The sequence below is a fragment of the Hippichthys cyanospilos genome, chromosome 3 (genome assembly GCF_059441005.1).
Source record: "Hippichthys cyanospilos isolate Australia breed blue-spotted pipefish chromosome 3, RoL_Hcya_1.0, whole genome shotgun sequence".
NCBI lineage: Eukaryota > Metazoa > Chordata > Actinopteri > Syngnathiformes > Syngnathidae > Hippichthys > Hippichthys cyanospilos.
This window is the reverse complement of record NC_142371.1, coordinates 26,227,480-26,242,184: the sequence shown is the minus strand read 5'-3', so window position 1 is coordinate 26,242,184 and position 14,705 is coordinate 26,227,480. Positions and strand designations below refer to the sequence as shown.

General features: G+C 37.9%; 2 protein-coding genes across 2 annotated transcripts; one reads left to right on the top strand and one right to left on the bottom strand.

Annotated features, from left to right (window-relative positions):
- Positions 1–2,860: 2,860 nt before the first annotated feature.
- On the bottom strand, positions 2,861–6,964 carry LOC148426570 (uncharacterized). Its single transcript, XM_088410905.1, has 2 exons — positions 6,948–6,964; positions 2,861–5,187 (listed from the first exon to the last, which is right to left on the bottom strand). Exon 2 carries the CDS (start codon positions 5,148–5,150, stop codon positions 3,897–3,899), a length of 1,254 nt encoding a protein of 417 aa, XP_088267031.1. The 5' UTR covers positions 5,151–5,187; positions 6,948–6,964; the 3' UTR covers positions 2,861–3,896.
- Positions 6,965–7,790: 826 nt separating this feature from the next.
- On the top strand, positions 7,791–14,520 carry LOC148426569 (meckelin-like). Its single transcript, XM_088410904.1, has 14 exons — positions 7,791–7,955; positions 8,092–8,190; positions 8,295–8,393; positions 9,009–9,095; positions 10,619–10,718; positions 10,799–10,938; positions 11,027–11,170; positions 12,608–12,685; positions 12,756–12,872; positions 13,386–13,502; positions 13,582–13,689; positions 13,760–13,862; positions 13,950–14,092; positions 14,159–14,520. The coding sequence occupies exons 1-14, from the start codon at positions 7,872–7,874 to the stop codon at positions 14,237–14,239; spliced, it is 1,500 nt and encodes a 499-aa protein (XP_088267030.1). The 5' UTR covers positions 7,791–7,871; the 3' UTR covers positions 14,240–14,520.
- The last annotated feature ends 185 nt before the right edge of the window (positions 14,521–14,705 follow it).

The following is a 14,705-nucleotide window of genomic DNA, read 5'->3' as shown; positions in this document are numbered from 1 at the left end:
GAGTTTATTTATATTCTCTCTAAGACGAAAAATCGCTTAGGTACATAGGTGTCGAACTCCAGTCCTCGAGGGCCGGCATCCTGCATGTTTTCCGGTTTTCTTTCCCCAACACACCTGATTCAAATGATTAGCTCATTAGCAAGCTCTGCAGGAGCTTCAAAATGATCCCAATCATTTGAATCAGGTGTTTTTGAGGGAAAAGGTTTGAAAACATGTAGGATATCGGCCCTCGAGGACTGGAGTTCGACACCTGTGGTTTAGGAGATCAAATCAATCATGAGCACTCATCGGATTTGGCACACTTGGGACTTATGTATGACACATATTTAACGGTAGATATGATCAATGAGAAGTGCTCCGTAGTGCAATCCAGTATCAATAAAAACATATAGCCTATGCCTTAACACTAACGTTTTAATGTACTGCTGACTGCTGAAAGAAAACTTCTGTCAAACCAGACGCTGAAGTCATATGCTTACATCCAGTGACTCACGCTCCACCAGGTGGCAACGGATAATTTCACTTTTACGTTTTTAAACTGAGCCCTTCGAATGAATATAACTGGAAATGTATCAATTGAAGCTTCAATGGCTTGATCACAACACATTGAATCATGACTTTAAAGAAAAGGGCGTGACCAATAAATTGTCGCAAAATCTGAGTTAATGAGACAATAAAAGTTGCTCTGCTTTGACCTATATGAGCATATCTTCTTCAATTGTCACACATTTGATGAGTCTAGTCCTGAAGACATCCCCAAACCTATTTTTCTAGCGGAACAAGAGTTTTTCTGCAACTGAGTTTACCCAAACTACCCCACATTTGGATCTGTCATATAAAAAATCAATAAAATAAATCCAATTTGTGATCATCCCAATGCGGCACAGGCTGTTAGTGTGGTTCTGGTTCACTTGGGTTTTTCATAGGTCCCTTCCGCAATCCTTTTTTAGTGCATGTGCTTGGGACACACTTGCACTGAGTGGCCACACTTAATAATTGAAATTAAATGTAAGATAAGTACAGCAAAAGACGAATGAAAGATTTACCCAAAATTGTAATTCAGTTGGAAATAATCCTACTTACAGGTCGAACAAATTGAATATTTTAACTCCAAAGACAATACCTGAAAAGTAAATCCAACAGATATCCAGTTTATTAGTGTACAGTTTACTACCAGTTTTCCACTATAAACTACAGTTTTTCAAGTTTTGAAATCCCCCAACCCCCACCCACACCTCATATGTTGCATGAGTCATTTCACGGAATACTCTTAGGCCACAAACCCTTGCTGTTTCCTATGCAGTGAGTCATTTCTCGGAATACTCTTACACCACAAAGCCCTGCTGTTGTCTGTGTAGTCTGTTGTCTTCTTTTCAAACCCCAGATTATACATGTGTAAATGACTGTGAAAGTGTTAGCGTATGAGATGGTCTGCAAACCACACCCTTTTAAACAGACCATTTACCATTGAGTCTTTGGCACTCTTCATTTTTGGCATACAGTAAATTGTTGATATAATTCTGGTTATAAGTTATATAAAAGTGATCTCCATTAAAAAAATCTGAAAGAGGTGGTCAGTATACATTTTTTTTGCTGGTCTTTCATAAATTTGTTGAAAATTGATTTATGCTTTTTTTTCCTTTTGTTTATGCTAAAAAAGGAGATCATTTTAGGTGTACAAAAATCCTTTGTTTTTCACGCACACACACAGTTTTACTGAATTGAAGTGTCCATGTAAGTGGGTGTGACAAAACCAGAGAAGTCTGCACTTAAATAACTTTATGATAATGATGACTTTCCATTATTGTACAATATGAAAAGACTGTTTTCAGTCATTGGATGTATAGATGCTCCTTTAATGCAGGTCTTTGTTAGCAGAAATGTTCATTTGATTAGTGGTAATACATGTTGCCTTTTCCTGGTCATGGAAATGCATTTCAAAGACTTAAGTGGCACAGTGGCCCTGCATGATGCTTTGCCCCTGTTTAAAATAATTAAAATAATGTTTTCTGTGACTAACCCTTCACCTGTTTTGAATTAATTGGCACATTTTTGCATAGGCAACCAGATTAGTTTCCACAATTTCACTTATTGTGGTGGGAAGTCATCCTGAATCATTGTGCTATCGAGTCTTCTTTCCATTTCATCTCAGTTTATCGCGAGACTTGAATGTGGCCGGAGCTTGCGAGTCATCCATCGCGAGTCATCCGCCTTGTGGTTATGACAAAGGTCATGTCATGTGTCAGGTTCATTTGTCAGACATTTGTAAGAAACTGTACACAAAAAAGGAGACAAGGCAATCTTGTAAAAATACGTGGCGAAACATTCTGATAACGCCTAGCAAAAACATCGATAAGAGTCACAGATGTGGGAACGCTCCGACTAGCAGGCTTGAGCGGCCTTCCTTCTGCTTGAGACAAAACGACGACAAGGCAGTTCTTTTCCCACAAACAGTGCACTCATTCTCCCAGCGTACCATAAACATACCTAACAGTACATCAGCAGTTTTATTTATTCATTATCATCATTCAGTATATATTTATTCATTCACACAGCAAAGCATTTCTTCATTGCGAGCAATGAATCTTTACAAAGAATGCAAAGAAGGCTTTTGGAACAAGTTCCAAAATAATACCATATAAGGAATTGTCTGTAGTGTGAGTGTGTGTATGAGTAAGTGGGTGTGCAAGCAATGTGTTTTTATATGATATAACATATATACATATTGTTGGAACTTCCACATTTGTTTGTAGTTTTGATTGCCGGCCCAATTGAATAATAGCATATTGTTTCCATACCTTTGTGAAAAACTCCTGCGCGTTCGGGGAAGAGCCGGGATAAACACACATGCACACATTCATCGCGTCAATCGTCAATAACACTTCGAAGATTTATTATTACCAAATTGTCTAATGCGGTTTACAAGACATTTATCTAAAACAGAGATCTCTGGATCATTCCCGTGTCATGGTGAGAATGATGCCGGTTCTTCATCTGCCGCCCTCTCTTATATTTGCCGGTCCACCGAATGGGGGTTGTCGCCGATCCATGTCATCATGTTGGGTTGTTTCCTGTCCACTGCTGCCTCCTTTCGGTTGGAGGATTCCAATCCAGACGTTTCAGCAACTGTGAAGATGCTTTTGAACATACTCAAGTACACATTAGAAACATTCTTCTTTTTACACCATTATATAGCCCTGACTTTTGTTACATTAATCTGATCTTTTAACTCCTACATTGTAAGGTACAATATTTCTGTATTTTTATTGTTCGTGCCCGTGTGTGTGCCCCGAACGTCCCATCTGTGTGTTCGAGATTGAGCATCAGACAATGCATTCTGGAGGACTTTTCCCCCACTCCTTTTATGGCGCCCGTCTCTTTTGTTACTGCCGTGAGTAAGTCCCTGACTGTCTAGTCCTCAATACGTATTATAATTTGTGCCCTATTGATACTTTGTGTCTTTGTTTTACCGATTGTATCACAAAGACAAATGATTGCATTAGGCGTTGACCTCCCGGGCTGGCTCTACAGAAAGTTGCTCTGAATTTTATTTGCCAATCAACCTATGTGAAACTACATTCCTTCAATATGTACAATTATTCCATCAGTTTTGTTTTTAATTAATGTGTTAGCGTGTTTGATAGATGTGCGTGCAAGAAAGGAGGGAGAGTGCTACTTGCGCTGGAAGGGAAAAAAAAGATTTGACCATGCGCCGTTTTAGCATGGTATTCACGACTGCACAGCGAATAGGACCAGACAGAGTTGCCTTCAGAGACCTGAGAAGCCCTTTTTAAGGATTATACAATCAAGTATCCACAAACGACTGAGTTGATGATGCCCATGTTTGCGTAGTTTGACCTTCCAAGGAATGTTAGGAATCCGTGACGATGCACAGATCATCGCGACGGATCGGAGATGCACGCAGTGGGTGTGTGTCTGTCGTTGCGGAACGGAGCGGTGCGCAGATGATGCAGTGGAATCGCCCTGTTACGGTTCGCCGTGATTGTCGGAGACTTTGTCATATTCTTGCAATGATTGTTTTTGCGTTCCTCCATCACTAGGTTCCACTGAATCTCAGTGGCTTTGCGTATTTCCACGCAAATGGGGCCCATGTACTGATTGTTGAACTGCAACGCATCATCAGCGTCTCGCTTATTGTCAAACCTGACGTAGCACACGAAGCGGTTTCCCAACGTAACGTTTGATAAAACTTCCTCAACCTTCAGCCCTTTGAAGAAAGAACTAATATCCTCCTTTGTTGTTGAAAGTGGCAATCCAAACAGCCTCACATATCCTGGCACGGATGTCTGCCGCTCTGATGTCGTACGAACCCCCAGGAGAAATGAGTTCTGCACAAAGTCTGACCTCTGTGGCTCATCAGGATTCGGCACGTACTCACCAGAAGAAAAAGTCGCGCACTCGTTGCTTATTGGTGGACTCTGATTAGTGTGTGACTTGTCAGATCTCTGTGGAAAACCCCTAGAAACATCAGGTGAACCTCTGACAGGTAACTCATCACAGGTTTGGGGGCATTCACTGATTGAGGGACTTGTTCTGGGGTCACATGGCCTGTCACACGTCTGTGAACACCCATTGACAATGGGAGGTGTTCTGGGATCACAAAGTTTATCAAAGGTCTGCACACATCTATTGGAAAGGCTATATGGATGCATTTCCCTATCACGTTGCTTGTCGAAAGTATGCAGATCTCCACTCGGCAAGGATGGTGATGAAATTTTGACAAAGGAGGCAGATGCAGTACTAGAATCATGAGGCGGTGACGTCGGGGTGAAACCAAATGGAGGCACCACAGAGCTTTCTTCATCACGTGGTAGTGTTTCACCTACAGAAAGCTTCTTCTTCTGCATGAAGTATTGTAGCTTAGATTCCAGTTCTGAAATACTGCTCAAGTATATTAGCACCTTGGAGCCTTTTAGGAGACGCCCACTGCGGCAAACGGCACGTTGAGCCTCACTTTCAGACTTGAAGGCTATGAAGGCTTCACGGTGCGGTCCTCCTAGGATCAAGACGCCGCAAGCGAATATCTTCAAATCCGGAAAAAAGTTCCGGATGTCCTCTGCCCTCGCTTTTGCGTCGAGTCCTTCTAACCGCGCGATGCTGGCCTTTTTACTTCTTCCGTTTGCTTCCATTTTGTCCCCCTTCGACGTGAGCTCCAACAAGCAGGCTCTTAAAGAAAAAAGGCAGAAACATGAAGGAAAAAGGCTTAGAAGGTGGGAAGAACTTGTTCAGAATGGATAGTCAATTTCAGGTCATAATACAGTTGTTCCTCAGTTTACAATTGAAACCCTTTCCTATGGTGGCAGCATAGCCCAAATGTGCCTTGGGTGTGCTGGAGCCTGTTTTTGGGCAGTAGATGGGGTACACCATGAACTGGTTGCCCGCCAATTACAGAGCACAAAACACAGAGACAAACCATCATTCACACTCAAACACACCAGAAGGCAGTTCGGAGTGTCCAATATACAATATATAAATTTTGGGTATGTGCAAGGAAACTGCAGTGCCTGGACAAAAACCCATGTGGGCATGGGGAACACATGCAAACTCCATAGCATGAAAATGAATCCGAATTGTAAATTTGTCAATTTTTTCTTTTTTTTCAATGTTGGTTTTGTTTTAAACTTCAGATTAAAACACTTGTTCACTTGTTCACAACACTTTTTTTTTTCTTTACATTCGAGACAGATTTGTTGTAGTGAAAGCGACCCTGTTGTGAAACGTTTCTGGCTGCAAACATGAGTTGTAGATTATTAGTTGTAGAGGAGTTGTACTGTAACTAAGTTCCTTGCTTAACTAGGACATCTTTAGGCCTTTATGTAACTGCAACTTTGATAGAATGATTGATAGCTATTCATCACTTGGTGCTATTTATTTTATTTATCATATATATTTCTGCTCTCTTACCTTAGGAGTAAAAATGAAGCCAGATGAAGGTGGGTTTGTTTTCAAACCATGAGTTGTTAACCTTTATAATGCCTTAGCTTTGATGCTTTAATGCTGCATTCGGGAAACGTGGGAATCCAAGCTTTTTCGTAACTCACACTCTTTCTCTCTCACACACACACACAAAATCATAAATATCATCCGATTTTGTTGTTTACACTAACTTTGGCTGCTTTGAGGTCGAAACTAGGGCAATTCTTGTGCCATTTATTAGCCTTCCTACGTTACCCGAATGCAGCATTTGAGTGCGAACCTTTTGCTGGGACGTCACGTCAGCGTACTTTGTACACATGAAGGCATTTGCGTCCGAGGAAAATGAAGTATTTGTATCCTTTTTTAATGCCTGTAAAGTAAAATTGTGTCATTTCCAGAAAAATCTTCCACTTATACTACAGTACTCCCTTTTCCAGTCATCAAAAATGGATAACAATTTATTGGATTACACATTCAATAGCTAGTTTTCATTTGCTTTCTTTTTTTTTAATCTTATTTGTCCTGTCGCTTTGGAGTTTCTTCAGGATTTTAATCGTTGTTTTTATCGTTGTTTAGGAGTGATATCCAATGTTCACAGGTGGACATGGTTCTTGCTTGTTGCTACTGCTGCTGCCCGGCATGAGTGGTGAATGGTGAATTGATGGCTGTTCTTACATATCAACATCCATGCTAGGCAACAACAGCAACATCCATTTTTGTTGACCATCCCGAGGAGGAGCACACCCACAAAGATACAAGGGGAGAATCCACGCCTCCAATTTTTGAACTGAAGAATATGATAAAAAAAAAAAGTAACATGACTACTAAAGCGTCATTGAATATGCTGCTTTGAATTAGCTGTTCTTTTCTTTGTCAAATAATGTTCACAAAATGATCATATTCGACCAGACTAACCAGCAAGGTAGCTCAATGGTCCTCCCTCAGTCATTCTAAATGAACACTATCACGGTTATATTTTCTTTAGTATTTCATTTTGATATGTAGCAAACCTTGTGACATCCTTTTTTCCACCATCTCATCATATGAACATTAAAGCCTTTAGACATAATTTGCTGATGATGTCATATAGAATTGTGTTGTTGATGATGAAACATGTGTTTTCTTTAAATATTATGTTAAAAATTAATGAGAGGTTGATATTTTAGGAAATATGTATTTACCATCTTCCTGATTTCTGCGTTTTGTTTTTTTTTTGCATATTTATCACTCACAAAGTTTTAATTTATTCAAACCATTGAACCAACATTAAAAGGATATATACAATACAGTTTCTAAATTATTATTTTATTCACTAAGGAGAAAAATACAAACCTGACCCTAAGTGAAAAAGTAATTTCCTCCTGAACCTGAGTGTGAGTTGTACCGTCTTTGGCAGCAATAACTCAAATCAAATATTTGCGATAATTGGTGTTGTCTTTAGACCACTGAAATGTGGGACCACTCTCATTTGCAGAATTGTTTGAACAATTTCGGAGGGTTTTCTACCATGAACTGCCTGTTTGAGGTCATACCACAGCATCTCAATGTAATTTGAATCAGGAATTTGACTTGGCCACACCAAATCATAATTTTGTTCATTTTGTGCCATTCATAGGTAGACTCACTCACTCAGATTATTGATCTGCTGCATGATCGAAGAGAGTTGGAAGTGGATTCCGGCGAACCACACTTTAGTTGTCCTGTTCAAAAAACTTGAAAAGTGAGGGGGGTTGATTATAAAGTCATTATGTCAATTATAAAGTGTTATGACAAACTATTTCTCTATGTGTGAAGCATCACAGTGCCATGTTGATACTGTATGATGTAATGCAACTTTAATATGCGTGCCTTTGAAGCACACTTTATACATATGCTGCTGTACTCTGCATGCACAAATGTTATGCACTAAATCGTAGACTTTGTTTCATTAACAGATGAATATACCACCGAACAAAAATATCGACTCTCTACTTGATTCTTTGAAGAATGGAGTCAAGTACAAGGCCCATATTGTCGATGTGAGTAGAAGAATTCATTTGTTTTGCATAGAGCCATAATTAAATGCTAAATAAGATCCAGCGCACAGGTTTGCCCTTGCAATGCTGCATCTAAGAATGGGACTGTTTCCCCAATCCGATGAAATGTATTTCCCAGGCGGTTATGGGTGTGTTGGCTGTTCTGGCGTTGGTTTTGGCTATGGTGAAGACAGCCAGCTGGAAGAAGAGAGTCGCCGCAGCGGAAATCGATTTAAGGGTAAAGTTTGTGGAGCATCACATATGAATCAATGATTTTCCAGTTGTTAATTTTGACAATTATGCCATCATCTCTTGTCCTCATCGTTCTGTCATTTTTAATAGGTATTAGGCTCATTTATGTTGTTCTATGCTGGAGATCTGGCCAATGTTTTTTTCCTTGTCACGCTATCAGTTGGAGTCTACTGGCTTGTGCTTAACCAGGTTGGCTTCATTTTATTCATTCATTTCAGTAAATAATTGCTTTGTTGAATTTTTGAACATAATAACTACAAATATAGTTGAAAACATAGAAATGAGAATTAATTGCCAATTATTAAATGATTCAAATGATTAAATGATTAAATGACCCCAAAGACATACTTACTTACATTTTTACATTCTATTTCATCTTTTTCAATGTTTTGATGGTGCTCTGTAAATTGAGTGTCCCAAAAAGGCTGTCACTAAATGAATTAGGAATAAAGTAATCAATTAATTCAGGCAATTGAGTACTAAGGTGAATCATTACTTTATGTACTATTCAATTACTTTAGTGGGTAATTAAGTATGAGCACTACTTGATTACTTTAGTGCTAGAGTGCCTAAGGGAAACAATTACATTAGTATTTTTAGCACCTAAAGTAATTAATCACATTAGACTTTAGTACCTAAAGTAATCAATTATTTTAGTACTTTTGACACTTAAATTCATATTTTACTTTACTACTTAGGTATATGGAATACACCAGAGTCACATAGATCCCTGAAAAGGAGAATTAACATGGAAACTGAATGGAATGCTCGTTTTTAATTTGAGTTTTTTTGTATATATTTTAGACCGCAAAGAAAACATCTATAGACCGGCCAATGCCACAACAAGAAATCCACTTTGTGAAGTATATCATTGGTGCTTTTGTGCTCAAGGTGAGTTAACTTAAAAAAAAACAAGAAAAAAAACACAGTTGTGCAAATAAGTTGATTCATGTTCTGATTAATTTGCTCTTAATTTGAATAGAAAAAATAAACTGTTTCTGTCTGGGCATTGAAAAGCATTAAATATGTGGGATACTTTAAATGAAGGCCTCTTTCAGCTGTAACTGACAATATTTATCGAGGGGATAGTTTTGCACAAAGTACTCAGTCAGACTTCTAAGAAAACATATCCGTATTTTATTGGTTTGTTTGGCAAAAATGTTCCTTACAATAAGATGTATCACAACTTCCAAGGATGTGGGGGTTGAGAAGGATACTGACCTATTGTATAAGGAAAACATGGTATGTAAAATAAAAATAATATACCAAAGTAATCAGAGGGTATGATATGATATTGCATAGGGGGTGTCACTCCTCTGGAGGCTGCCATGTCTGTTATAGCACCTCCAGCTGTCCATAATGAAAAACAGTCTGAATCTTAAACATTATCCCTTCAAAGGGACAGTGTGTAAGATTTAGACCGCTTTTCATTAAAAATGAATACATTTAATGATTAAATTTCAAAAACTTGCGAATGAATGTGTTTTTAATGATCAACGGTATGTTTTAAATACAATCATAGGTGTAGTTATTAAATTATATTACATTGGGGGTGGCCCTTCTCCGGAGGCGGCCATGTTTGTTATGGATACGGACAATGGTAAATGCAGCACCTGCAGCACCTCCTGCTATCTGTAATGAAAAATGGTGTAAATCTTACATACTATCGCTTTAAAGGGATACTGTGTAATTTTTCTCATGCAACTGTGGGAGCATTACGGTAAATGCAGCAACTCCTGCTGTCTTTAGCCATAACAAACTTGGCAGTCTCTGGTGGAGTGCCCCCCCCTCCCCCCCCAACCCATGTAATATAATTTAATGATAACTAGACCTACAATTATATTTAAAACATACTGTTGGTCATTAAGAACACATTTATTTGCAAGTTTTTTTTAATTGTATAATTATTTAATTTATTCATTTTTCATGAAAAACGGTCTAAATCTTATACAGTCTCACTTTAAATCAAGATGTCCCAATGGCTTTTTTTGGTGGGTTTGAGTCATCTGATTTTGATGATCTGCTGTGAGCAAATCCCTATTAAATGGCTTGGCAATGTATCAAGGACACAAAAAACCTATCCGAATGGAATTTTGGAATGTTTTATTTTTAGTTCAACAGATTTAGATGCTGGCTGTATTCTTTTCCACTGTTCCATTGTTAATGTCATAAAAATTTTGGATATGCTTCAATGTTGTGATAACAATTTCCTTTATCTTGCAATAACCGTGGATTTTCTAGCCCTTATAAACAGTAAAAAATAATAAAATTAATACCAAAAAAAAAGACATTTTCTTATTAAATGAATACCTCTCAAAACTGACACTGAGCATTGTTATTTTTGTGAAGATTTTTGATAACAGTTCTTGAGTTGCCCTTTCTTGTGCCGGATGAGTGAAATTGCAATCTTCCAGGTGGTGGAGATCCTTCACAAACTGATAGTGCAGTTGTCTGTGGATATTTTTTTCATTGACTGGGAGAGGCCTCGAGCCACAGCTCGCCGGTCGATATCAGGTATAAGCCTTGTGTATTTTTTGCTAGTACTTTTCTTTTTCATTTACCGTATACTCACCATGTCCTCTTGTTTTCATCAGCCACTGGTCAGCAGAAACGTATTCTTATACCCGTCAGCATTTGGAGGACTTATTTTGTGGCCAGTGAGTGGAACAGGATCCAGACTGTCCGCAAGATCAGACCGGCCTTTCAGATCATAGCTGTGCTCTTCTTTATTGAAGTACTTGATAATTCTCTACAATTCACACACCACACACCCCCATTTTGAATGCATGTGTTCATCCTTGCTCGTTAATAACACCATCCAGGTCTTGGGTTTCTCTAAATTCACACTCCAGGAGTCCGGGCTACCTTCCAAGATCTCAAAGGTGAAGTTACCCATACCCATATTCAGCCCAATTCTGCGCTACGGTTTGGCATCGGCACTCTGGTTCGGCATTGGGCTTGTGCAGGTTTGCAGTTTCATTTGTTTTTTTTTGTGAAAGCATGCAGTAGGTTTGATTGTTCACGTGAAACATAGTAAACCTCATATACTGTATTATTAAAAATGATAAAGGCACTCTTTGAGTGAAAAACTTCTATTTTGTTCTTATTAATTTGTGTTATTATTATTGTGTGACAGTAGAAATCATTCACACAATAATAATACTTATTTCGACATATTTTGCCATTAAATTTCTTCTCATTTCTTGACGGATTCCAGCTTCAACACATTTCAAAAATTCACGCTTTCCAGGTTACTATTTTTTTCATTCCTGACTCGTTCATGACAAAATCTAAAGATCATTCAAAGTAAAATATTTATGATTTTCAACATTCCCACAATCCAGTGGCGCGCCATGCATTTTGACCTTGGACCTTCAGTGATGTTATGATAACATCAAAATGACACTGGGGCTTGACAATCCACACATTTATTCCATCACCCTTAATAGGCTATAGGCTAATCAAGCAACACTTAATTTCTAGATTATTTTAAATCAATCATTTTAGTATTATAGTTGCCATTGATTTAATAACTAATAATCCTTACAAAGATACAAATAAAATGTTTGCGCTCGACAATGTAGATCCACAATTGAGTGTCTCGTTATTTGAAAATAAAATTGATCCTCCCTTCTTCATTACTCATTGCAAACTCTCTCAACTTTGGAACCGAAACGGAACTAAAAGATTTGGATAAGTCGGTATGTACTGCAAAAAAGTGGAAATAAGATATACAGAGAACAGCCCAAGGAGAATAATTTTTCAAAATATGTATTTATGAATGTGTTTTTCTATATGTTTAGGCCTCAACCAACATTTTGCACATTTCACTGACGTCATTTTGCTTATTTCACAGTTTTTCATCCTTCAATACTTTTCAGACATTTCCAGTTTCAACACATTCCAACATATCGTGCATTCTGATTTATTTATTTTCTTAATATTAAAGTGCACATCTCATCTCTACAACAATTGTTTCCCTCAAATCTTTAAATAAAAGCAACAACATGATTTTTGTTTTTTAATAGTTCCATTTCATTTAATGTCTTAATAATATTAATAAATCCACATTGTTCAAAATGATTCTATTATATTCCAGGAGTCCGAAGCATTTAACATCATTCAACATATTTCCATACCTTTTCAGTCTGTTTTCAGCTTTCATTTGCCAATTTCTCTAGGAGTCGCTTCATCTAGTTTTTACATACTTTTGATTAAAGCCATCTACAACCCCAAATTTCACCATCCCATGAAATTACATCAGACATAAAAAGATGAAATTATAAGAAAGAATGAATATACTGAATTTATTCTGTTTATATTTATGTTTCACTTTTTGGACTGAACAACTTTTCTACAGTATTCAACCGTTACTTAAATGCAGCCCTATTTGTCCGATTCAGATCATATTCACTCTCTTTTATGAGATTTGTGTGGTGGACAAAATTCGTCAGTTTGTGGATCTCTGCTCCATCAGCAACGTGAGTTTCGATTAGTCACTTTATTTTCAAGTTTTTATCTGTTGTTGTTATAGATATTTTGTCTTTTCAGATTTCCGTGCTAATCTTACCTCAGAGGTGTTATGGCTATTACATCCATGGACGCTCTGTGCATGGTCAGGCTGACACAAACATGGAGGAACTGAGCAACAATCTGAGGAGAGAAGCCGTATGTCCACTAGTTTTATGGCTTTATAGACCAAATCCTTCGGGCTTAAAAACTTAATGGTAGCCTTTATCTAAATATTCTGATCTCCACTCCTTATAAATGCGCAAAATATGTCCATAAATGGCCTTAATATTCACTATTTTCATAAGGTTCTTAATGTGTTTGACTGGCCTGAATTTCAAGATCAAGCGCAGTCAGAAAATGATTCAATTATTAACCAGTAAAACATTTGAAAAATCTAATGGCATAAAAACACAAATTATATATTGTATTAAATTTGCTAGCTAGCAGCAGTCTAGTGTTTCATTTTGGCTGGCAAGAGCAATCCGATTACTTTTCAAAGGTAGTTTAACAGACGTAAAAGTCTGCACACTTTGATGCTGACAACTTGATACATTTGTTGTTGCTGTGCCTACAGATCACTTTTTAACAAACTTTTTGTCTTAAAGATTTGCTGTCAGCTTGTCACAAATATTGACTTTGAGGCTCATGTTATGATTGTGTCTTGCGAAGGAGTCACTGTGTAGCCAAAGAGGTCTTCTTCCCAACACAGACATTCAGACTTTCCAAGTGTCCCTGACCAGACAGCTGCGCTCACAATATGACAAGATAAAGGAGTCCTTTTCAAGGGTTTGTACTCATCTCTGCTGTGGCTGTTCATTTTTTTTTTTTTTTAAGTGTAATTAACTACCAAATCGTCCATGTCCAGAGATACGGACAACCGGCGATAACCGACCCGCAATCAGGCAACCCGATGGATCAAAACATTCGGGCCTACAACACCATGAACCACTTCCTTGGAACAGTCATAGATCATGTCTGCGGCACGCTAATATAGATATTTTTGCTTTCTGTTCAATTATACTAATATTCTTTTGTCACCTCAGGCCCACCCTGACATGGATTACTATGTGAGGGACAAACTTGGATTGGAGTGTGTCATGGGGATAGAGTTCCTTGATCCTGTTGACAAGAGCATTTTTTATAATGGTATGATCATCTTGTGGTTTGAACATACAACCTATTAACGTTTGTTGATGTGTGCGTAACATGCCGGATTTCTGTTTGTCCGTGCAGATAGAGGACTCAGTTTCAGCGATCTGATTTTTTATGGAAATGAGAGCACACTGCTGGTGTTTGACACACTGTTCTTCTGCGTTGTTGACTTTGCATGTCGGAACTTTGTAATCGCAGGAGTGCTTACCTACGTCGAGCAAATGGTTAGTATTAAATGCATCTAATGCAGAAGGAGGCTACTGATGATTAAATTGATGACTTCCTAACAGATATTCCGAACAATTCGAATGCATTTTGGGAGGAAGAACGTTGCCTACAAAACTCAGTTGGATCAACGATTTCTGATGTAAATTCCAAAGAAGATCCTTCAAAATGGCAATGCTGTTGTTCATCATCGTGTTTTTACATTCAGAATTACCCTCCACTCCAATCCCCTTTATTTTAAATAGAAAAAAAGGGGGGTTCAACTTCTTAAAACTATGCATAAAACATAAGTGTATTTATTCAATGTTTTGAATTCTGTATAGCACAACTCAAGACTGATTAGATTGTACCATTGCAAATGATGTTTCTGCAATATATTTTTTTTAATTACTGTTTAAAAAAATACATGGCTGAACACCAAAACTTATCTTTGTTTTCCTCATGACTTGCTATAATCAGGAGAGGTTCTTCAGGGCAGTATGCTGTATGCAAAGCGTTTTGTTGGAAGTCCATTTCCTTCAAGTTTCTCTACTTGTCAGCCAACTGCAGAGCACATAATAAAAAAGCAGACATTCACACTCACATTCACATGGAGTCCACATGCAGGATTCT

Bases quoted from the DNA above. Each gene is read 5' to 3' on its own strand.
- LOC148426570 (XM_088410905.1), bottom strand. From the start codon at position 5,150: ATGGAAGCAAACGGAAGAAGTAAAAAGGCCAGCATCGCGCGGTTAGAA.
- LOC148426569 (XM_088410904.1), top strand. From the start codon at position 7,872: ATGAATATACCACCGAACAAAAATATCGACTCTCTACTTGATTCTTTG. The intron at 10,939-11,026 runs GTACTTGATAAT...AACACCATCCAG, and splicing joins CTGTGCTCTTCTTTATTGAA to GTCTTGGGTTTCTCTAAATT. The intron at 13,863-13,949 runs GTATGATCATCT...TTGTCCGTGCAG, and splicing joins CAAGAGCATTTTTTATAATG to ATAGAGGACTCAGTTTCAGC.